At 41.6% G+C, this 24,170-nt stretch overlaps 1 protein-coding gene across 5 annotated transcripts in view; it reads left to right on the top strand.

Moving 5' to 3' along the window:
• The window catches only part of HTR4 (5-hydroxytryptamine receptor 4), a 166,578-nt gene extending 143,937 nt beyond the window's left edge, over positions 1-22,641 (top strand). For 4 of the 5 annotated variants that reach the window (XM_081899186.1, XM_081899189.1, XM_081899187.1 and 1 more), the window contains one exon: positions 19,220-22,641. In XM_081899186.1, coding sequence (XP_081755312.1) covers positions 19,220-19,307 — 88 coding nt within the window. In that variant the 3' untranslated portion in view covers positions 19,308-22,641. Of the gene's footprint in view, positions 1-12,068; positions 12,308-19,219 lie in introns of those variants that run through there. The other variant, XM_081899192.1, reaches the window with a different exon arrangement.
• Positions 22,642-24,170: the final 1,529 nt, after the last annotated feature.

The following is a 24,170-nucleotide window of genomic DNA, read 5'->3' as shown; positions in this document are numbered from 1 at the left end:
GAGGCGCTTCGTAAAACGAATTCCCCTATGGGGTTGCTTCACAAGACGAAAAAAATCTTGCATCCCCCCGCGGGTTTTTTCGCTTTTTTCTTCCTTTTTTTAAGCCGCTAAGCCGCTTATCAGCTGTTCCGCTGATAAGCCGCTTAACAGCTGATCGCTGGAAGCCGCTTGACAGCTGTAGCGCTAATCCGCTAAGCTGTCAATGGGCTTGCTTCGCAAGACGAAAAAACCGCTATACGAAGAGCCTCACGGAACGGATTAATTTCGTCTTGCGAGGCACCACTGTGTTTAAGTCACATACATATAAAACAGACATATTCTTTATTTCTTTGTATACAGTGGTACCTCTGGTTACGTACTTAATTCGTTCCAGAGGTCTGTTCTTAACCTGAAACTGTTCTTAACCTGAAGCACCACTTTAGCTAATGGGGCCTCCTGCTGCTGCTGCGCTGCCGGAGCACGATTCCTGTTCTCATCCTGAAGCAAAGTTCTTAAACTGAGGTACTATTTCTGGGTTAGCGGAGTCTGTAACCTGAAGTGTATGTAACCTGAAGCGTATGTAACCTGAGGTACCACTGTATAAGAGTTTCACATCTCCAGGGGATAAAATGCAGTGGGTTCTTTATGGCAATTTTGACTCGCCCTTTTCAACTGAGAGCCAATTCTGTTTTTGTGTTTGGCCAGTCTCTTGGGCCTTTTCCTACTACTGTACTTGTTTTCTTACTTTTTCCATTCTTTTAGTGTGTGATCAAAAATCTTTAGCCCTCTCAAAAATACAAGAGTACAGCAATCTGTGCCAAAGCAGCCATTGTAGTGCTGACCCTGTTTACTTCAATAATTACCTGAGCATTGCCTCAAGGCATTAATCAAGTGGTGCAGTTTCCAGTTTAATGTCATCCTGCAGCATCTGTAACAGCTGCAGGCAGATATATGTCACTTGGCTCTTCTTGCATTTGTTCTGTAATTGACAGTCTGCTCCTGCCAGGCCTAATTATGATCAAGCCTGTTTTACTGTGAGTTCTTTACAAGAAAAGGCTTCACCTAGACTAATTTTAACTATTAAGATAGATACATTGGTGAGGATGTTGTACCTAAAATGTAGCGATTATCATCTAATGCTGCGGTAGTCTGTAAATGAATTCCAGACGAAGGTTTTTTTTGTTGGTAGTGTGCACTTAACATTCGCCAAACTGTCAGAGATAGCAGTGAGGTGGTCTAATGTCAATGAAGTTACACCATATTTTCACCAATACAAATTGATCTAGAATGTGGTTCCTCTGACACAGATAGAAGCTCTTGCACAGAATGTGTGTTTTATCTTACCCCTGCAATGAGGGAGTATTTATTATTAGATTATTAGCTTGACTCGCCCTGCTTGTTCTGTATATACACATCTCAAATTTGTGCTCTTTAAGAATAGCCTGTTTGGGTAAATCTAGCTTATGTGCATTGGGTTTTGTTTCTGTTTTACTCTCAAGTCATTAGCTTCAATAAAATCAGTGAACATGGTCATTTTTACAGAATAAGAAGAGTAATAAATTGGTTGTTCTTGTAGCATTCAATAGTGATGGTTTCATGAATGTGTGAGGATGAAGTCCTTACAACATGGGTGCAATTTGTATGTATGTCTTATGTTAGTGGGTAGAATCCACTGAGATGAAAGTTCCATCAGTGCAAGGATTTCTGCTTGCACAATGGAATATTCTCCCCCCCCCTTTGCTTGTGGACCCCTAGATCTGCTCTAGATTTTCCCTCAACCATCTGCAGCAGGTTTGAGAGTGGATGGTATGGAGGGCATGGGATGGAAGTCTTGTTGTACAAACAGAATTTCTTGTGCTGATGAGAATCATTAGAGAATACGTCCCTGGACCTGCATGTCATTGGCTGTGTTCACGCAGCACTTCATTCCATTTCTCTGATGTTACCCTAACTGTGATTTCAACATTATATTTACAGTTTCACATACAGTGGTATCTCAAGTTAAGAACTTAATTCATTCTGGAGGTCAATTCTTAAACTGAAACTGTTCTTAACCTGAGGCACCACTTTAGCTAATGGGGCATTTTGCTGCTGCCGCACGATTTCTGTTCCTCATCCTGAAGCAAAGTTCTTGACCTGAGGTACTATTTCTGGGTTAGCAGAGTCTGTAACCTGAAGCATCTGTAACCTGAAGCGTCTGTAACCAGAAGCATCTATAACCTGAGGTACCACTGTAGTGCAAAAGCCACTTTAATAAAACCGATGGAATGTGGTGCATTTTAAGTGTTCATTTCCTTGTTATTTGATTCCAGGGGAGGGGGGATGCTGCCACCTTAACTCAGAAAACCAAGTGGGGTTTTCTGTTGTTTTTATACAGGAATCAAAGGGGAAACAGAAGCAGCCTGGATAGCTCAGTTGGTTATAGTGTGGTGCTGATAACGCCAAGGTTGCAAGTTTAATCTCCATATGGGACAGCTGCATATTCCTACACTGCAAGGGGTGGGACTAGATAATCTAACCTGAGGGACTCTTCCAACTCTAAACTTCTATGATTCTATGTGTGGAAAGGGTAGGAGAGCGATGATGTTGTCCAGTATTGATTGTCGTGTCACAGCATTCCCACTGATGTCAATAAAATTTAGTGTGACATGTCAGTATACCTGTCAAAAATCCATAATTCCATAACACAAGCGCTGCAATGTGAAGGGAACACTGGAAAATGAGGCAGAAGTGCCAGTGTTACAGTGAGAAAACTAAAGCCATATTCCCCACATCTTAATGCATCTGTATCTGTAGAAATATTTTTTGTATGAAGAACAATTTATTATTATCAATTACTTGAAACTGACAGGAGGGCAGAGGTTCCTATCATGTCCTTCTGTATACCCTGCAGGCCAATTAACCCCTTTAGCTACTGGATTAAAATACTGTGAAAAGTGCTGATCCTAAGGATAGTACAATGTGTTACTACAATTAAATGAAGAAAATGACTGAGATCAAGAAATTGCCTGAAGCACTTAATTGGAACTAATTAGGCGAAGTGATTTACAACAGAGGATGGAAGTGAGCAGTGCAGATGGCTCTCATTGGCTCAAAGATACAGCTGTGACAAACTGATTCATAAAGATGCATATCTGGAACAGTCTGTTCAGTAACACACACATTCTCTCCCTCCAATTCTCTGAATAAATTTTCATGAAAATATCCAAATTAGAGGCTGTTAACTTTCTCAGCATGAAAGTTGCCAATGAAATGATGGATTGGGCGGGGGAGGTCTGAAATTAAGAGGAATTCACAGTTGTACTTCAATACCATGTTGGTTAAAAACACAATAAAATATGGAGCGAGGGAAGCATAAGGTATATTTATATAAGGCAGGGGAAAGTGTAGCCACCTTGGTGATTACCATTGGCCATGCTGGTTGGAACTGATGGCAGTAGGAGTCCTACACCTGCAGAGCCACAGGTTTCCCAGCCCTGATGTGAGACATGTGCATAATCAACATGGTTTAAACCAGGTTTCCTGAACTTGGTGCCTTCCAGATGTTTTGGACTACAAGTCCCATCAGACCCAACCAACATGGTCAGGGATGATGGGAGCTGTAGTACAGCAACCACTGAAAAATATATCTCATGGCCATAATTTTCCTTTTAACTACCTAAGGCCATGCAAAATGAATTTTGCAACCTCTTTCACATTCCTTTGTGGTACTTTTTCTGAGTTCACTCGGGAGCCATTCCCAAATGTTTGAGAATTATTTTGCTCATCACAAAGAGGGAGTATGGAGCAGGCCTTGATCTGATGACAATAGTCAGTGTATGTTATGGTAGTATTGTAAGGAGCTAGCATATAGTTTATATCACTTGTGAAGTCAATGGCGTGTTATGTTGTGGCAGAACATATTATATCTGGGCTCAAAGGAAGTTCGCTGATTGGAGGAACTTTCAGAGTCATCCAGGGCGCTACTGAAATTTGAGATCCCAAGGTCCGCCACTCATCAGGTCTGCCTAATTGTTTGTTGGTCTCCCTAATTGTTATCTTACATGCAGTTCTAGAGAAAAATACAACATGACTCAAGTATCCCAGAGCAGACATCGAAGGAGAGAGAGAAAGAGAGAGAAAACCTCACTTCATTTCTGCATTAGAATTCTAGAGGCTTCAGAGACATAGCTTTGTTATATATATTTTTTATCTCTCTAGAGGGTCTTCTGCAGTTCAGTGAAAGTACTCGTTAGTTGCTGTCTGATGCACTTTTGCCTGCATGGAAGCTAATTTTGTCTAGGAAATTGTTCTCATGTACATGCCAGCTCTTTGCTGCTGTGTTTAATCATCAACTACACCGAGAAAGCTTTGGTGACAGTAAATGTTGTGTGAAGTACCTAAGGGGTATTTATTCTAAAAGCATTGACTACTGAACCTTGGAAAACTTTTACCTCATAGAAAAAAAGATGCAGTGAACTGAAGGCAGCCTGGTGTGCAGCAATGTCACACCATCAGAGACGCTGTCACACTGTCAGAGAGCACACCTGTTAAATGCAGTGTGCACGGTGCACAACATATCAGGCTTCACCATACAAGCCCCTCTGAGCATGCTGTTTTGCCAGGCAAATACTCTGCCTGCTTTTGAAGAAATTGTATTGTACTGATGTTTACTATAGCTTTCATCTAAAGAACATCATGGGAATTTAGCAAGACTTTGGTTCATTCTATCTTTCTGCTCTTTTCACATTTAATGCACAGGCGCGGTTTCCTTTCAAAGGCAGGAAGTATTGGCTGTAGCTTGCCCTTCTGCTATGAGAAGATGGCATTTAGACAAGGTCGTGCTGATATTCTACATCCCCAAGGGATGTCCTATACACAAGAACAAAATGGGCCAGATTCAACTAACTTGTCCCACTAACAGAAGCCCATGTAAGGACTTGCACTGGGGCTTTCCGCCTCCCCCAAACCCACTCTGAAGAGAGAACCCCCAGAACTGCACATGAGAAGAGCAGAGGGGAGATTGTACCAGCAAGCAAGCAGAAATGCTTTTGCCGGTGGAATGTTTGCAGCATCACAACATTCAGTTCTTCCCAGTATTTCAATGTATTCTGGAGTACAGGTGAGTAGAAGGTAAATTGGGTCCTGCTGGCAGGTTGCTGTATGATTTTTAGAAGAGCGACTGTGCTCTCTGAGCCACTGTTTTGCACTTGGCTCTTCCCACCTCCCTGGCCTATGACATATGCAGTCGTACCTTGGAAGGTGAACAGAATCCGTTCTGGAAATCCATTTGACTTCCAAAACGTTCAGAAGCCAAAGCACGGCTTCTGATTGGCTGCAGGAAGCTCCTGCAGGCAATCAGAAGCCGCAGAAGCTCCATCAAACATTTGGGTTCCAAAGAACATTCACAAACAGGAACCCTCACTTCTGGGTTTGTGGCGTTTGGAAGCCAAAACATCTGAGTACCAAGGCATTTGGGATCCAAGGTATGACTGTATGTCACCTCTGTATACTTAGGCAGTGATTGCTCTTGGTAATTAGTATCCATATAAAGTTTAAGTGAAGTTAGATACCTAATGTGGATTAATATATGTGCAATGATTGTACAGTACTGAGAGTGAATATCTAGGCAACACTGGTCCTATCAGAATATCAGAAACACTGCTCCTGACCACTGGGATTCCTGCTCTTCTTTCTTTTCCAGTCATGTTTTTGTCCCACTTTCCCTCCAAAGAACTTAAAATGGGCTACCTGTATTGATCCTGTTCTGTCTTAGTGATGACCCTGTTTGGTAGTTTAGGCTAAGAGATGTACTGCTTGCTGGCATGTAGTGCTAAGGACTTAGTCCTTATGAGCAAACATTCTGTCTCCTGAAAAGATCACAGGCACTTTGCTCCTCCCCTGCTGTTTTGCTGCTGAGCTAGACTAAGCCATTGTTTGGTTTAGCATGTCGTTCAACTCTGTTTTAAAAGAAAATAAGTTAAACTGAGGCAGCTGACTCACTGATCATTTTTTTCTTTATATAAATATTATGATTATTCATAAGTACAACAGTAAAAAAACAAATAGAGGAGGGCCTGCCATCGAGGAGCTTATAGCCTAATATAAAAGGAGGATGAAAAATATTGCATTAATACAGATAGTGGTCAGACTGACTTTAAGAGTCCCAGTAGCTTCTGCCATATTTCCAGCTGATCCACAGGTTACTACTTCAGGTTTCTTATTGGAATTAAATGAGAATTTGCTTAAAACTGCAGCAATTAATCATGGTAAGGTCTTGCATAATGTTTTTAAATACTTCTAAATTTTGAGAAGTTTCTCTCTTCTTCTTTTTTGTCTGGCTGGGTTGATAATTTGAGTATGCACATCTGATGGCTTAAATAAATGATCAAACACAAGAAAAGCCTTTGATTTTGGTGTTTGAACTGCCCCTTGATAGTAAAAAATAATCAGGAGTATATGATTAAATTGGCTCAAGCCATTGGAAACTCTTGTTTAACATTATGGCAGACTGTTCTATTGATGGCTATGAAGATTTTATGATTACATACAGTTATTATCTCACAAAGCTAAGTGCTATTGCATGGGAAAGACCCTCCCGAGATATCTACAGAACAAGGGATTAATGTGCAATTCTAAACCATTAGAAGATGGAACAGTAAGGCAGCCACAGAGATAATAAAGTTTAAATTGCTCATGTAAATCTTTGAATGTTGGAATTTAATCACATCAAAGATCAAATGAATCAGCTAATAGCTCCCCTGATAGGAACAGAAGACCCCAATGATTTACTGTTTTTCAAGATGGCTGATCATACTAATAATTCATTGGTTCTTTTTTCTTAGCTATAAACAAAAGATGACTTTGCATTTGAAACACTAGTTTATTACAGGCATGGGCAAACTCCAGCCCTCCAGATGTTTGGGACTACAGTTCCCATCATCCCTGACCACTGGTCCTGTTAGCTAGGGATGATGGGAATTGTAGTCACAAACATCTGGAGGGCCGGAGTTTGCCTATGCCTGGTGTATTAGGTAGGCAGCATTAAGAAATAAACGGGTCCACTGTGGGGCATTTGTCAAATGTCACAAGAGTTTAACACCCAACTGTGTGATGCTAGTAGTGCCTGAGAACGAAATGAACTCTGCTGTTCTGAGGACCCCTAAATGTGGGGAAGCAGAGCTGCACGTATAAATAAATAAGTGTGCATCACCTGTCCTTTCCTTTAGACTTTTCTTTGCCCATGAAAATCAAATTCAAGTAATAGCTGCAGTATCTCACAGTGCTTTGTTAATGGCTTTTTCTTCCTATTATGCAACAAAACGGTGAGATCTCTATGTCACACATGGATCCCTAACACAGTACTCATTTAGGAGATTATTTATTCCTTCCATTTCCAAACTGAGCTTTTCAACTGCCAGTTGAGGGTCTTGCAATCTGAGTTTGATTCCCATGCCTGGTGGAAAATGCTTTATGACTAAAGGAAAAGGTGAAAAATATCAAAACTAGGATTGCTGCCATGATGGGAAGAAACCCAAATATTAGTTTAAAGGTCACATTTATTCCAGCACATGCTGAGTCCTGACATATTCCAATAAATCTTATGTTGAGACTTTGAAAAGATCAGCAAAGATTAGTTTTAGTGAAGTATTTAGATGAATGTACAATGCAGTGAAGCAACAAGGGGGTGTCAGGGATGGAATTATTCATTATCTGAGAGGATGGAAAAATCATCACACGAAGAAACTGGCATGTCCAAAAAGGCTTCATTTCAGCATAGGCCACGTTCCCATTTATTTCTTATTTTCAAAAGGTTATAAACACGACATAAGATTTAGACTGAGCATCCCATTCTCCACATCCCCACTCTGAAAAATATGTTTTGCTGTTCAGAAGAAATCTATGTTATAATCACACTTCAAGTGGTACAAATTGTACCGCCTTCATGATCTTTCTCTGCATATTTATTTATTTATGTATTCCATTCCATTATATTATATTTATTAGTCCCTTGTCTCTCCCAAAGCAACTTACAACAAAAGCAATTAAAAACAACCAAGTAAGAAACCCAAAGAAACCCAAATACAAGTAAAAGACAGGACTAATATAAACATGGCCCAGTAAAAGAGGACTCATTGCTGCCCTTCAAATTAAGAGAAAAGTCTTTGCTTCTATAGGTGGGTGGCTCTATCTAGTTTTCTCAAAAAGCACTATGGAAGTGTTCCTTTAAATTACTTAGAATTCCAGTCTCTCAAACAAAAGAGCCCCACAGCAAATCGAGTTGCCTGGCTAAAGTGACATGTCTTCTACAGGCACTTTCTAAAATGTTTCAAGCCATTCCCTTTGTGAATGCTCCTAAAAGCAGTTGGAATGTGTTTGTCCCACAATAGCTTACAGTGCTTTAAAATTGAAACCAATTGAATCTAAGATTCTGTATTTCACCTTCAAAGTTCTTACATTTGGGGCAGTGGAGAAGATTTGAAAACCTCCTTGAAGAGGCAGAAAGTAGAAAGGAATCTCTGAAATGGTAAACTTATGAGTGCAAGGTGTTATTATTATTATTAAAGGAAACTGTTGAGGCTGAATTCAGCTAACTAGTTCCACTAGCAGATGTGCGTGTAAGGAATTCCAGTAGTGCAGTGGGGCTTCCCCCCCATCCTCCCCCCCATGCATGCATGCCCCCCTCAAATTGGCTTGGGGGATCAGGAGAACCTCCATAACATCTTGTGGAGGGAGGAAAGATAATTCAGCCATGCATGCAGAAATCCTTGCACTCACAGAACAATCACCTTAGCATTACACTGGATTTGTTCCTCTGTGATTTCAGGAAATGTAGTTTCCTATTTATTACCTGAGAGCTTCTCTCAAAAATTAAAACTAGCAGCTATTTTGACACAATGTTATACTTGTAGTTTGGGGGATTTTTTTTACACATAGATCGTTGAAAACTTGAAATGGTTGTATGGTTAATTTTAAATTTCCTGTTTTTTAAATGGAAGTCTGTGTTATCAACTCCTAAAATTACACATTTGAGTGTATGGGGGCTATTATGGGGGCTACATTAGCTGTAACTTACAATTTCATCAGACCCGGCTGTTCTTATCTTCCCAAGTGAAGTTCTTATTACTAAAAAGAAAAAAGGAGAAAATCAAGGCTACAGGAATCCATGCCCTGGGAACATCTCACTAGACTACTGCAATGTATTTGGTGGGGAACGGACTTTGAAAATTATCCAGAAACTACAACTGGTGCAAAATGCAACTGGCTGAAGCATCACAGACCATAGTTTGCCAGATCTTCAAGAACCCGTGCTGGATGCCAGTTTGTTTTTGGGCACAATTCAGAATGTTGCTTGGGACTAGAGTGCCTGAATAATAGCTGTCTCCCATTTGAAATATACTGATGGTTAAAACCACAGTAGTGCCCGCCCTGTTGAATGCCCTCCCACCAGATGTCAAAGAAATAAACAACTATCTGACTTTTAGAAAACATCTGAAGGCAGCCCTGTTTAGGGAAGCTTTTAATATTTGACGAATTATTGTGTTTTAATATTTTGCTGGAAGCTGCCCAGAGTGGCTGAGGAAACCCAACAGATGGGTTGGGTAGAAATAATAAATTATTATTAGTAGTAGTTATTATCTTCAGAGCCATGCTCAAAATGCCGTCACTATGTGAAATAAAGCAAGTGGCAGCGTGGATCAAGGTGCCTCATCCCCTAAAAAAAACTCCTCCCTCTGCTCATTTGCTAGATCCTATCCCTTCTATCTTATAGAAAGCTTAAAGTTACTAAAAGTTACAACATTACTTGACCATAAACTGAGTTGCGTGACTTAAAGAAATTGTCTAAGCTATTTTGTAGCAGTTTTCCAAATTGCAGAATGGTCCATAATGGAAGTCCCATCTTATATCAGGTCCAAGTCTGTGTTGGGATTCCTCATTCTCAGGAAACCCTTCAGATGCTACCAGATTTGCAAAGTATATGATTCATTTGGTAGCTATCCAAGCATAGCTTGGAATAAATGTGTAATACATCTTCTGCGTGAAAGGATGCTACACAAACCTATCCTCTAGTACTTTTTTAAAAATTCACCTAGCATTATATCAGTCTCAAAGACAGGCACTTTTGGAATGTGTGAGCATCTTGATTGTGAATGCAACCATGGCAACTGGGTTTTTAAAAAGATTAGCTGGGTATCTGGCTGCTCCTTATTGTGTTCATTGGAGGGGAGACTTATTTTAGTTTAAAATGCTTATATGTATTAACAATATAGCCCTTAGGTTATAAGTTACTCAAAGCCATTGCCCAAAAGCTTAGTAAATAATAATAATAATAATAATAATAATAATAATAATAATAATAATAATACCACCACTGGCTGTCTTGGAATTGGTCACTGAGTTTTTATTTGTACCACTGGGCTAATAATCATAATTTGTATTGGTGTAATAAACACAGTCTCATCTGCTTCAATTACAGGAGGTTGTTGAAGTAGCATTTCTTAATTAAAGGGTTCGGCTCACCTTCAGCTTCTGTTTGTTTTGACAACCGTAGTATTGAACAACTCGATGCACCCGTGAGCTTGAGGAACACTGTAGCTTAGATCTAGGTTTGCTATGTTATTACCATCTGCTTGTTGGACTCTGAGGGCACTTAAGGGTTAGACACCTGTAATTTCTGGTTATGCACTGATTTGGATGTCTACCAGGAAACTGTGTGTTGAAAATAACAACAGCCCACCAAATATTTCAATAGGTGCATGGAAAAGAATAATAATTTGCCATCACACTTGCTCGCAACCCTATGCTAACTTGGCTACTCTCACCCAAGCAACATACATTAATATTGGCATGAACCATGTCAGAGATGTTGCAAGTTAGACCTATAAGAAAATGTTGACATGCGGCCTGCTTCTGGTTAGGCTTTTAGCTGCTCCTAACCTCCATGGTCAGACACAGGATATTGCCATTGAGCCTTCCTTGCTTATATAATTGCCCAATTTTTAAGGCAGAGTGCTGTAGCAGTGATCTGGTATAGCAAAAACCCTTGTTCTTTGCAAAGTATATGATTGTGGTTCGAGGACCCAATCCCCGCTTAGTGAAATGAAGACACAAGGACACGTAATATAAGGTTATTGGGTCACGAGAAAAGGGGTGAGTCTAAAAAGGGGGGTTTATTCACCAGTAGGTAGAGCCCGTTGATGCTAATCCAACTATAAGTTCTCCCCTGATGTCACCGAGGGTCGTGCCATGGCCCCCCGCCACACAGGCATCGGACAGGATCCACGACCGCCGGATTCCTTTAATGGAATACCCAAAATTGAAGGCGTAGGCGATGGCCACACCTAGCCCTTCCACCATCACAGACACATTCCAATGCCTAACCTACCCACCAATACCACGAAAGTTGTGACGGTTGCTACGAGGTAGGCGAAAAAACCACAAAGCCTAATGCCAAATGGAAAAATTCCTACCAGGCCCCCTGGACAACCTGGGCGACCAACCTAAGGTCCATAGCAAGGCCAAAAGAGAAATTGAAACCCTGAGCTCTGAGGGAGTAGAGGGTGGGTGACTCGCGACGGGATGGCGAAAAGTGAGGCCGTATGGCTGGCACAGCAACAAGTTAAGCTGCTGTCCACGCCCCCTTCAAGCCGCCTGGTTGGGCGCTTGCCTGTGGGCGTGGTGCGCCAGCCATGTGGCAGGGGGCGTTAGCTTGAGGCGGAGATCGGATCCCGCCCACAACCTCTCCCCTCTTTGCAGGAGGAGAGTCTTTACCAGTAGCAGAAAGATCCAGGAAACACTTTACGAGTTTTAATTTTCAGGAAATGAAAAGCTTAGTTATGACAGTTTTATAATACTTCTTATTGTTGAGGTTGTTTATTTACCCTGGTTGCATTCTTTGATAACATGTAGTATTTACAGAATTAAACCAGCTTGCTTTAGCTTAACTAAACATATTGTGAGATTATTCCACATTACATATGTGGGTAGTGGTAAATTCCTCCTCCTGGGAAAGGGTGTAATTTCTAAGGCAGTAGAAGGCTGCACAAAACCTATTATTACTCTCCTAATTAGGCTTGTTATGAATCTGTATTTTATTTCACTTCTGGCAGCAAGGCCTGTGACAATGGTTGGCGGTGTGATATTACGGAATGACTGTGAACAATCAGTATGTGATGCACAAAGTTGTCAGCAACAAAACACAACACAACTTCTGAGAGAAGGGGTAGGTGTTGGTTTGGCATTAAAACCTCATGCAGATACAAAACGATAAGGGCAGGAAAGCTGTCTAGGGTTAGGACCTAGGGCTGTATTTAAAATGATCAGGGAACAAAGTTTTGAACCGAGTTTCTTTGCGGGGGAAGGAGGTTGCTTCAGTACTCCTGAGCTTTCTGCACAGTTAAAAAAGTAACAATAACAAAACTTACTACAATGGATTCTCTTTATAGACAAACTGTTGGAGACAGAATCCTTAACATTGTGCCATTTAAAAAATCATAATTTCATAGCCTTGGATGAAGTGCTTTCCATGCAAGGCTTTCACTCCACAACAGCCATGCTTGGTCCACCCATATTTTGCAGGACATCCACAATGTGCACCCACTTGTGGACCATCTGTGTTTTCTCTGTGGCTCTTCCATCTTTTCACAGACCAGAGCACCCAACTTTTAAAAAAGAGTCAGGGTAGCACTATTTCTGCAGGTGTATGTGTTCAGTGATCAGTTGCCTCCTAACCTGAGAAAGTTGATTTCCACAGGGAAGGGGCATTGGAGTCATACAGCTGCCATAGACATTGTATCTTGGCAGGTGCCATTAAAAGGAATGCAGAGGGGGAGAATCAGGGGAACAGTTTTCCACACTGCACTGGAAAGAACAGGAGCTATGCACAAACAGCATACGCTGCAGCTCAGTAGCCTTCTTGAAGATGCAGAAGGCAGTGTTGGAGTGTCAGAACCACTCCACAAAAATGTAGTTTTAAGGAAGTGGAAAAGACAGAGTGGAAGCCCCCTGCTTCATCTCTAGGTGAGAGAGCAAGTAGGGGTGCAGAGAAATCTCTTTTCCCTTCATTCTTAAACTGCCCGGCTCAAATAATGATTACTGTGATGCATGCAGTGAGAGCAGCAAGTTCCTGACCTCTACTAAGCAACTTAAATGAGCTTTCAAAGCCATGTCCCTCAGCAGACACACAAGTGCTGGGGTTTGTGTGGGGTTTTTTTGCTTAGACATGAGCAGCATCCAAACTAGACAAGTGGGATTCATATTGCATTCAGGGCAGTTGCCTCCCAAGGAGGAGAAACCCATTACAGTACTAGCCTAAAAGGAGAGTTGGCCATAAATTTCTCTTTCTCTTCTCTCCTCTATTTCCCCCTGTCTCCAAGGATTTCTCTGACCTAACTCAATTCTCCTGTTCATCTTACTAGACTATGTTTTTGGTCCATGCTTTGGATCCTAGAAGATTATTCAGGTGGTGAGGAGTGTGGCGGGGTAGGAGGAAGTGTCTGAAATGTCTGCTTTAATTTAAAAAGGTTCTACTCTGTGCACAGGGCTCTCTTTCTGATGGCCACACTTCCTGGAAGACCACAATATGTTCAGGGGCAACTAGGCCCAGAAAATTTCAGATAAATTTCTCCCCTACCCCCCAAGAAAGAAACAGAATATCTCTCATTGTCCTTATTTTAAGGAAACTGGTGTGTGGAGGACGGTTTGTCAAGTCCTACTAGACACACGTGTTCAAAAAATTACTATCAGTGTTATCTTTAACGTTCTATTTCTTAGAATAAATTAGGAAATAAAATAATAATATATAAAATTGGGAAATAAGCAACAAAGACTCTGTAAATTTATGGAAGATCAGGAGGCTGAGTATTGTTGGCCAAGATGGAAAAGTTAGATTGACCACAATGAGCAAGTTCAAATCTAATGCATTGATAAAAACCTACATATAACATTGATAAAAACCTACAAATGAAATGTGAGCTACTGAGACAGATTTGCTCTTGAGGATATTTTCCTGAGGAACAAAGATTGTGGCACTTTTCAATCCCATCAGGTGATGGTATACTTTCACTCAGCAAGCAAAACAAACAAAATGGCTATTTTCCCCAGGAATATAAACGTGTGTTCTTTCCCACCCACCCACTTTTTGAGTGGGTAAGGCACTTTTGAGTGGGTAAGCCACTACGAAAGCAGTTTTTCTTTTCTTCCCGCTTGTCAGCAAATATGCAAAGAGCTGGTTTTTAACACATTCTGAAAGAGCTGGCTATCCGCCCTCTCTTCATATCCTCCGGAAGCATCTGGACGCTTTCACTGTGCCCTTTTCAGCAGCCACCTTGTGTCATTTGAAATGCCTAGTTCCAGCCTAAGACTGCAAATGTTAGGATGGGCTTGATCATTTGGTTCACATAAGCATATGAGTTTTGAACATTTCTTTTTCTGAGCAAGTCAGTCACTTTGTACTTATGGCCTCATTCTCCCACACCCAGAGAGGTGAGATCCAACCTGTTTGTCTGTTGGAGTAAAAAGAGTTCTGAATGTATTCTTGAAAAACACAGCTGTTCCTCACAGGAACATAACTAGGACAGTGCCGGATGGGTGCTTGTGAATGACTCTGAATCTAATCTCTGGGGACAGGACTGGCCCAATACATTTTGACACCTGAGGCAAATCACAAAATGGCAGGGAAGAAGGGGTGGGTGAAAACCTACATCAGGAAGAAGGGTGGGAAGAAACCAGCAGCACCTCCTATTCACCAAGAGGCCACTGTAGAGCCGCCAGGGGTGGGGGGCAACGAGGAAGTGGCAGATTCAGCCGCCAAGGAGTGTGCTACAGCTGTTGTGGCAGCAACAGAAGCAGGTATGCATTCCTTGGAGCCCACATCTGCTGCCCCCCATGGATCCTGCCGCCTGAGGCAGTTGCCTCACATTACCTCATGGCAGGGCCATGGCAGGGAAAGACACTGGTATCAATTGAAGCACATCGTCAAGAGGTTCTAAAAAATTAGATCAGGGATGGCCAGCATAGTGCTCTTCCAGCTGTTGTTGGGCTCCATTTCCCATCTGCTCCACCCAGCTTGGCCTATGATTAGGGAGAATGGGAGTTATAGCTGAACAAAAACTGGAGGGCACTATGTTGACTACTTTTGGACTAGTTCCTGTTCACAGCCTGCTGCTATATAACAGCCGGGAGTTGCCTTGAGCACAAGGGGAAATGTGCTGTTGGGTGACTCAGCACCAGAACCACAAACTAGTAATTACTGGTGATCAGTGGAAACTTCCCCCCCACTGAACTCTGTAGAGAGGTGGGTGGGTTGTACACCATTAAGGGACTGCAGACTCACAGAATGTCCTCCATGTTATTGCTTTGATGGGAGTTAAGTGAGCACAAGAAATAACAGAAACTAGAAGTGGTAGTCGTCAGAGCTTGATCGTGTTGCTATTTCCCAAAGAGAGCTTTCTGTGATGATTCATGCTCAACAGGAGGTTGTGAGCTCTGAGAAATTCTCATAAAAACTTCTGTATTTGAATTCAACTTCATGCTATAACTAATACTGCATCAAACTATCTGTGATGACACAAAGTATGTGGAATTGACAGAAGTGTATTCTAATGCTTATGGGGTTTTGTTATGCTGCAGCAATTTAGAGCTATGGGAAGATTGTCTCATTTTTAAAATAAAGCAACTCCAGAAAGAACTATTTCTATTGTCGATTGCTGAAATGTCTCAAGACTATAGAGTAACAGCCGTAATTCCATAGCTATTTCCGTTTCTGGGATAAAGTAAGGCAAGATAAACTACTAAGTAATCTCTGACCCTCTGAAAAGCAGATTTAACGACTGCATTGGGTAATGGAAAAAGAGTAGATGAATAAAAGACCACGCAAAATAGCCCTTTGAACCATCACGGTTTTGACTGTGTCCTGTATGTGACGCTAAAGTTACTGCTTCCTAAAATTCTATCTTGGTACTACGTCTTAGAATTGTGAGCAAGACTTTAAAAAAAGCTGAATTTAGCTAACTTTCCCTGTAATTATTGGCTCCTGGCTTTATTCTTAAATCTAAAAAATAGATTGTACTTTGTTTTTTAAAAATTACCTGACTCTATGTCCCATGGATCTGAGTACTCCTCCCTTCTAGTCTTCTCCCTCAACATCCTATTATCAATAATGCATCATTATGTCTGAATCCTGGGTTTCAATCTCAAGACTAAGGTCAACTGTGGTCATGCCAGTGTGGAGAGCCAGTGTGGTGTAGTGGTTAAGAGCGGTAGTCTCGTAATCTGGGGAACCGGGTTTGCTTCTCCACTCCTCCCCATGCAGCTGCTGGGTGACCTTGGGCTAGTCACACTTCTCTGAAGTCTCTCAGCCCCACTCACCTCACAGAGTGTTTGTTGTGGGGGAGGAAGGGAAAGCAGAATGTTAGCCGCTTTGAGACTCCTTCGGGTAGTGATAAAGCGGGATATCAAATCCAAACTCTTCTTCTTCTTCATGCATACAAAGACTTGCTTCCCCGTGCATGCACACAGGTTTTTAATTTTTGGGGTGGAGAGGCCTTATGCCTAAGGCTGAGCTAAAGAAGAAACTGTGAGGGGAAAGTGTTGCAAAATGATTCTTCACGCTTCTCTTTTGTCCAATTTTTAAAGCCCATGTGGCTAAATTATTTCTGACAATTTTTGAAAGCGTTCTTAGACTCCTATGAGTAACATACTTCAGCAGGTCCACGCATTCCACAGTACACTCTGCAAAAAACACTAGTCTCAGGCTGCTCTGGTTCAAGAGAGAGAGATTTATTAAAAGCAGTACATTTTTATTTCCTCTACTCTGTCACAACAAAGTAAGACTTAATATTAATTATGTCTGTTCTTCTGCTTCCTTTTTTTCTGCCAAAGGTTTACTAAAAGGTTCAGTAAACTTTCAGCAGCGGAAGAAGATGAGGAAATATATTTAATAAAGGTTTGCGTTCTCATAACAGAGCAGAGGAAGTCAAAGCGTACATTTTCTTTTCATAATAAATGTGTCTTTCTCTTCTCCAAAACCTTGTAGATCATAGAACTTGGGACTACAGGTAAAAAGAGAGCTCTCAGATAACTTGGCAGTGGAGGGTTGAGATTAGGTTAAAACATCCTGAAATTCAGTTTTTAAAAGATTAAAGCATGATTGAACCTGAGATCTTCTGCACACAAAGCATACGGGTAGTTCCCTTTTGTGATTCTTCCTGCTTGGATGGCTGTTTCCAGAGGGTACCTGGGGTTGTTCGGCTCCATGCTGCTTTCAATGTGGGGTTGCCACAGGGCTCAGTGCTGTTCAACATCTACATGAAGCCACTACAGGGCTTTGTTGTGCATTTTTTTACCCTTCTAATTGTATTGCTGTGTTTTTAGGCTTCTATTGTTTTTAATTTTGCTTTAATGTGAGTCACTTCAAGTTATTTGGTAAGAAAAGCAGCATCAGCATAAAAATAATTGTCAGCAGTATGTTGATAATACGTGGCTCTGATTCTCCTTTACACCTGCAGGTGCGGCACTGGATATGCTAGGCCAGGCATAGGCAAACACAGCCCTCTGGATGTTTTGAGACTACAATTCCCATCATCCCTGACCACTGGTTCTGTTAGCTAGGGATGATGGGAGTTGTAGTCCCAAAACATCTGGAGGACTGAGTTTGCCTATGCCTGTGCTAGGCCAATGTTTGGCATCAGTAATGAACTGGATGAGAGCCAATAAACTGAATCTTTATCCGGATAAGACTGAGGTGCTGTTAGTGGGTGATTCCCTTGGATGGGGTTAGACTCCCTCTGAAGGAACAGATGAGCCATGTTCCTAGATGTACTGTACAAGTCTTAAAGTGCCTCATGTTCACTAACTGATGTGCATATGATTGTGTCAAATCAGCTGCTTCCAGCAACTACTTCTACATATAAACCTTCCAGTGTGATCTACTGACTGGTCATAAAAAACAGAGGCTATTCTCAACAGGGCTTGCTTCCCACCTGTGCCCTAAAATGATAGAGAAACAGATGCTTCACAGCATGCAATAACAAACATAGTCATCCTAATCTCTCTGCTTTGTGTTCTTATGATGCAATTGTGAATTATGTTGTTTGCATTTGTAATTATAGAGCTGAACAGATGGTGGAAGGCTTATTTCAAGGCAACACATCTACTAAAATAGCCTAGTCTGGGCTCCTAAGCAATTGCTAACTGTAAGCCTGAATCATTAGAATTGGGGATTATTTACTTTCTCTTTTTCATATAACCAAGGGAAAGAGGGTTTAGCGAGATGGGAAGTGTGAAAAACAGTGGATGTTATTTAAAATTGCAGCAGCCAGGTGGAACTGATTTCTACAGTTGTATATTTGTACCTTAAGAAAATGTGAGCCAAGAAGATTATTGAGCCATAATACTTGACACCAACTTTTTTCTAGATTTCTTTTTTAAATTATACCTTCTGTCCCATAAGTTTCCCCAGGGCCCCAGTTCGAATTCAGAAGTGGGGTAGGAGACTATCTAGTTAAAACCTGAAGTATCCTTAGTTAAGTTTTTACCTACAGGTTAGCAGAAAGTACCCATATGCCTTTAAGCCATTCCCTCCCTCTCTTGTTGAACTCGTAAGTGATGTATCTGTGTGGCTGGTGATTACCTGTCCTGTTTGGGTGCTTTTCTCTCCAACCACCCAAAAATAGAGGTTCAACACTGCACTACGTCCATCTTGGTTTGTGTACTGATAGCAGAAAGAGGTGTCTAGTTTAAGCCTGATTGCTACCTCCTTCCCAATAGGAAATCAGCATGTTATGATGTATTGGTGCAGTTGTAGAACTCTGGGCTCAGTTTGGAGCCTCTTCTCACAACAAATGGCCTTTGAGGTGATGTGTCCACAAGTTATCTATACAGGAGAGAGGGAAGTTTGTGTTTGTACTAAATAGGATAAAGATTTTTGCTAATCTGTACAGCTAACTGCGTCTGATAATTATGTATCCAAATGATGCAGGATAACTAGAAATACTTGGTTTTCCTTTTAGTCACTACATTTCAAACTAAAGTCATTCTCCACAGCCAAGTAGTTTAGTGTACATGTTCTTATGTCACAACCACATGATACATTAAAAACTCTCTTATGTTGCTTTAACCAGTCATGGCTCTCCTCCCCTCCCAAAAATGTAAGTTGTTAAGAGACACCCTGCTTAGGCATATCAGAAAGGCTCTCCCCGCCCCTGGCATTCCTTGCACTTGTTCTAATGTGGTCTTTCCCTCCCTTCCTCCTTTTCTGTAGGTATACAGTCTTGTACAATGGGCAACCCCAGGAACATGACAAGCTTCCGATCCATAATGACCCAGAATCCCAAGAGTCCTGCTTCTGACTAAGGTCCCAGAATGTGATCTGCCATGCAGGACAGTTGCAAGATGATGGTGCACCAGGAACCTATTGCCAGATCAATGTTGTCTGCATTGCCATAGTGCTCTCCTGTACTGATTTGACATCAGCAGCAACAGCAAGGATGTGCTTACCAACCGGAAGGATTAGGCAGTCTGCAGAGAGGAGGAAGGAGGTCCTTTTTTTGTTGCTGCGGAGTGATGCCTGGAAAAGTCATAGTGCTTTGCATGTGATGCGCAAACAGTAAGCAACATGCTTGATGGTTCTTGCATTTGCTTCAACAGATGTGTCCGTACACATCTCTCTGTCTCTGTCTCTCTTTTGTATTGCTGTGTGGCAACAATATGAATCTTCTCCCAGAATTTGACTTGAAGTGCTAATATCAAACCACACTTTTGCTTAACCAAAAAGAAACAAGGAACTGATACTATTTTTCTCAGCTGTTTTTAATTGTGAGCTTTTACTCAAGAAATGTATTCCCCCAGCTGTGCAAGAAGAAAAGTGGCAGTCACGCTATGCATGTTCCCCCACCTTAGTATGTCTCCTGGCCAAAATAAGTTGAGGAGCATGAATAGCCCAAAGAGAACTATGTTGTGGCCTAGGGATATGGAACTTATTGCGGTATGAAGTCCTGCAGCTCCCACCAAACTGATCTACTGTGCACAATTTGAAGATTAAACGATGAACAGTCACAGATTCTATCACTAAGATGTCTCCATCTGACATGTTGTGAATGAGATCTTCATCTGGACAAACTTTGGGCAGTGCTGCTATGAAGGAAGAATGGGCCAGGAGGCAGAACCCTTAAGAAAGGAATAATTCACCTGTAATAGTTCACTAAGTGCCATCTTGACGTGCGTGTACATTCGACCACCCTTTATAGCTGTAGAATGTGTTTGGAAAACTGATTGACTCATTTACTTGCCCCATTTTGCCAAAAGCTGGCTCTGTGGCTCAGGGACTGTGTGTGATGGACCAGTAGCTACTTGTGTGTCTTAGGGTTTATCAGTATTTGCTGATGACCCCAGGCAGTAACAGGAGCAGAGCCCTCAGTTAGGGAGTAGGCAGGCACCCAGGTGGGAATCCATGTACATAATGTAAGACAGGGAAGAAGGCACTAGAGGCAGTTGCAGTGCCAACAGCTGCCGCTTATGTGAGAAGGGTGGGACAAGTAACTATGCATTCTGGAATGGCCATCTTGGTAGGAGACGGGTTGTTCAGAATGATGAGAAGGTCCCAGGACTAAGGCTGTATTGAGCCAGGCAAAGCTTCATTGGCTCCCTAGGCTGGGACAGCTGCCTGGGTGCTGTGTCAGCTGGTGGGACCTGTAATGCTGTTTATGTGGTACCCACAACTCCTTCAGTAGAGATGCTGCCTTGGTGGCAAGATGTTGGAGCCTGCTGGAGGTCCTGGTTTGAGACCCCTAGCACCTTTGCAGGGTTTTTCTTCTTTTCTAATGCTTTATTGGAACTTCAGATATTTTCCCTGTGCAACTGTCCCTCAAAAGGATGTCAGCCATGCTTATGTCAGCGGTTTCCTGCATGCAGATGTTACTGCCTTCCTTGTTAGTGGTAGCTCCGCTTTTCTTTGCATGTTATGTTTATCAGCTTTGCTGTAGACCGAAGGACTCTGGGAGTTTGATTTTCACATCATGAGAAATGTGCAGATCCAAGCATGGATCTGTATTTTCCTTCACTGAAGATCTAACCTAAAGATGACAACCTTGCTCTGGACAACAGGTATTTTGTTACATTGTGTAATTATGTACAGGGTTTTTTTTTAAGTGTATAGGAGAAAAACATTATTTATTATTATTTTAAGGGAATTTTTATTTTCCCATGGATGTCTTCTGAGTTTAGGAGCTAAAACATTTTCATTAGCATTTTGTTTTGGTTTTTTTATTTAAGAAACAGTTTTATTTTTCTGTTGCCATGTGACAGCTATTCACTGTTTTAAAAGAAGAAGGAAAAGACAGCTTTTATAACAAAACAAATGCAATTCAAAGGACATTTCATTGGTCTACTCTTGTTGAGAGGATGAGCCTATGGCTTTTTACACCTGGTGTTGCTCTGCAGCCTCTTGTTGCTTGTGCAGCTGGCCCCAAACTATGGGGATTTAGAGTGCTATTTTAGTGTGCCCAGTCTCTGATGTACACATGTGCAAAGCGTACTTCCTTCTGCTGGGTAGGCTCTAACCAGCCTGTGCAACTAGCTTTACAGATTAGCGTAACCCAGCTGGGGGTGGGGAGAAATCCTTTGGATATTTTGCATGCTCGCTGTTGTGTGCTGCCATACCCAAAGGGAAGTGAGCAGGGGCATGAGCTTTATGAACCCTGGAGAAAACTAGACTGCATGATCTCACCAGTGTTGTAAAGCCAGAGGAGCTAAAATGGGCCACCCGTGTGGCCCTGTGTTGAGACTGAGTGATTCACTTCTTTCATACTTGTCCTGCTCCTCAGAAACTAGAAAACCTGGAACAATGACATATCAGCTGCCAAATTTACATTTTAACCTTACTCTCCCCCCCCCCACAAGGCCAGCCCATGCTGTTTTGCTTTTGAGGAGAAGCTGCCACTACCACCACATTACGAATCATCCTTTGCCTTGTCCTCCGCCTCTATGGGCAATTCTGGAAGTTAGCCTTTATTCTGCTGCCCTGCACCGTGTCTATGTCAGATGCCAGCCAGCAGATTGCTTTCATCAGGAAATCCAGCCATCCTCACCTTTCATTGAAATATTCTTCTTCCTCTCAACCACATGGGAGCCACTTATTCACAAGAAGCTCCTATGTGACTGGGGGAACATTGAAATGACCAAACCATGTGAAGAGGCAATACTTGCTTGCATCTTTCTTATGGAATGAGCACCATTCCAGGAGCAGGTATAGATTCCATGAGAAAGACCTACCCAAGCAGCCCTGCTTGCGGATAATGCAGCTCTTACATGGCTGCATGCAGTGTTTTTTTCTGGAGGTACACATACCCCTAAACATTTTGTGAATCTAAGTTTGGCCTCATTGAGGGGCAGTATTTCAATATGAGTAGGAAAATGAGAGTACCCCTAAACATTTTTTTAAGGAAAAAAAGCACTGGCTGGATGAATGTCTAAAAACTACCTATATGGTTTTTTAAAGTGTATACTGTGTCCAATAATCTGAAAACCAGATTTCATTAAAAATTGGGTGGGTCTGGGATTTGTGCCACTGAGAGCTCATATGTAAGCTTGGCTGAATTATATTATTGTGAACAAGTGCAGACTCCTTTATCTGACATATTTGGAGGACATGATTTCCTGTTGAATAAAACAGTGTTTTATTGACAAGTGTTGGTCATTCTTCAAAACTCTTCCCAGCTATAGCAACTGTTCAGGGTGATCTGTTTCTTCTCATGGTCCATTCTCTATAGGGCATAAACTGAAAAGCAATGAATCCCAATGAAAAAGCAAATATGTTGGATGCTGTGGTGATAAACTGAAATGCCAGCACTGATTTTTGCAGGAGTTTGTAACAACGCCTCCTAGATTTTATGTTCCTACGTGTGATCTGTGACAAACACCCTAGCTCTTCATTTCATGGAACTAACAGCCACATGTTAAGCTACTGTACAGAAGCACTGACTGCACCATTCTCAGTAAGCTCTCTTCATTTCTAAATCATGGTAAAAGGAAATCTAATAAATGCATTTCACAGACAGAAGACTGATGCATATAAAGCAGAAGATCTGAACAGGAGTGCAGAGGAGAGGTCAGACACTTCAATTAGAAGTTGATCAGCCCTGTCTAGAAGATGCAGAGCAATAAATGGATATGTGCTTCTCAAATGCCAAGGGTACAAGCTGATAGAGATTGCCTGGCTTATGTGAGAGGTTCAGCTAAGTGACTGCCACAGTTTTTGTGCACCAGGCGGTCAGTCTAATGGTGTGCCATAAAGCAGAATCTCTTTTTGAACTAGTATTTAGGAAGGAAAAGATGAGCAATATAATTCAGTGTTGAAATGCATGCTTTCAAAGCTATTCCTTTTGAAGGGGAATCATATACTTAAAACCTGGCACACTGTACAATTGTCAGAAGTCATGCATATAGGACACAGTTCCAGCAATGTTAACCATATGAAGTACCGATGTGTGGGAATGTTGATTTTAAAGGCTCTCTGCAAATGTTTGCACTCGCTCCACAATTGGACGTGTTGCTGCCTAACCAACCCCTTCTGTTTGTGCCTTAGATTGTGGTGGTGATGGTTAGATTGTCTTTAGGATCTGGTATTTAGCCTTATACTTTGTTGAAATAGAGGGGTTCCATTTCTCTCTCAATATTAATGGTTGATTATTTAGCATGAACTTGTGTGGGGGTTTGTTTGTTTGTTTGTTTGTTTGTTTGTTTTTTGGTAAGCTATCAAAGCTAAAGCCATCCTGTCGTAATACATTACATGAGTTAATTAAGCAACATACGAAGAGCTTTCTTTTATCAACCTGGAGCTCATTCCCAATTAATTTCACTGATAGAGCTAAAATGTGTAGTCTTAAGAGAAAGCCCATTCAGTCTATCCACTTCCCATCACTATTGATGATTGTTTTCTTCCTTTTAGTTGTCTTTTTCTAAACTGAAAGTACCAATCTCTTTGGCTCTTCTTCATAAGGATGGTGTCCTCACTGGTGGTAAGTCTAGTCATGGTTTTTTGCATTTTTCCAGTTACAGTTTGTATGCTAGAAGATCATACAAATACATGATCCAGTAAAGGAGAGACAGATACAGACACAAAACCAATATGTAAGTTTCTCTAGAGCTACGACAAAATGTCACTTAAGTTTGGAATACTGTGGACCCTGAGAAACAGGATTGCCAAGAGAGGTTCT

The sequence above is a fragment of the Podarcis melisellensis genome, assembly GCF_964234715.1.
Source record: "Podarcis melisellensis genome assembly, chromosome: 2".
In the NCBI taxonomy this organism is placed as follows: Eukaryota; Metazoa; Chordata; class Lepidosauria; order Squamata; family Lacertidae; genus Podarcis; species Podarcis melisellensis.
The sequence above is the reverse complement of the archived record's forward strand: the minus strand, read 5'-3'. Positions and strand labels throughout refer to the sequence as shown.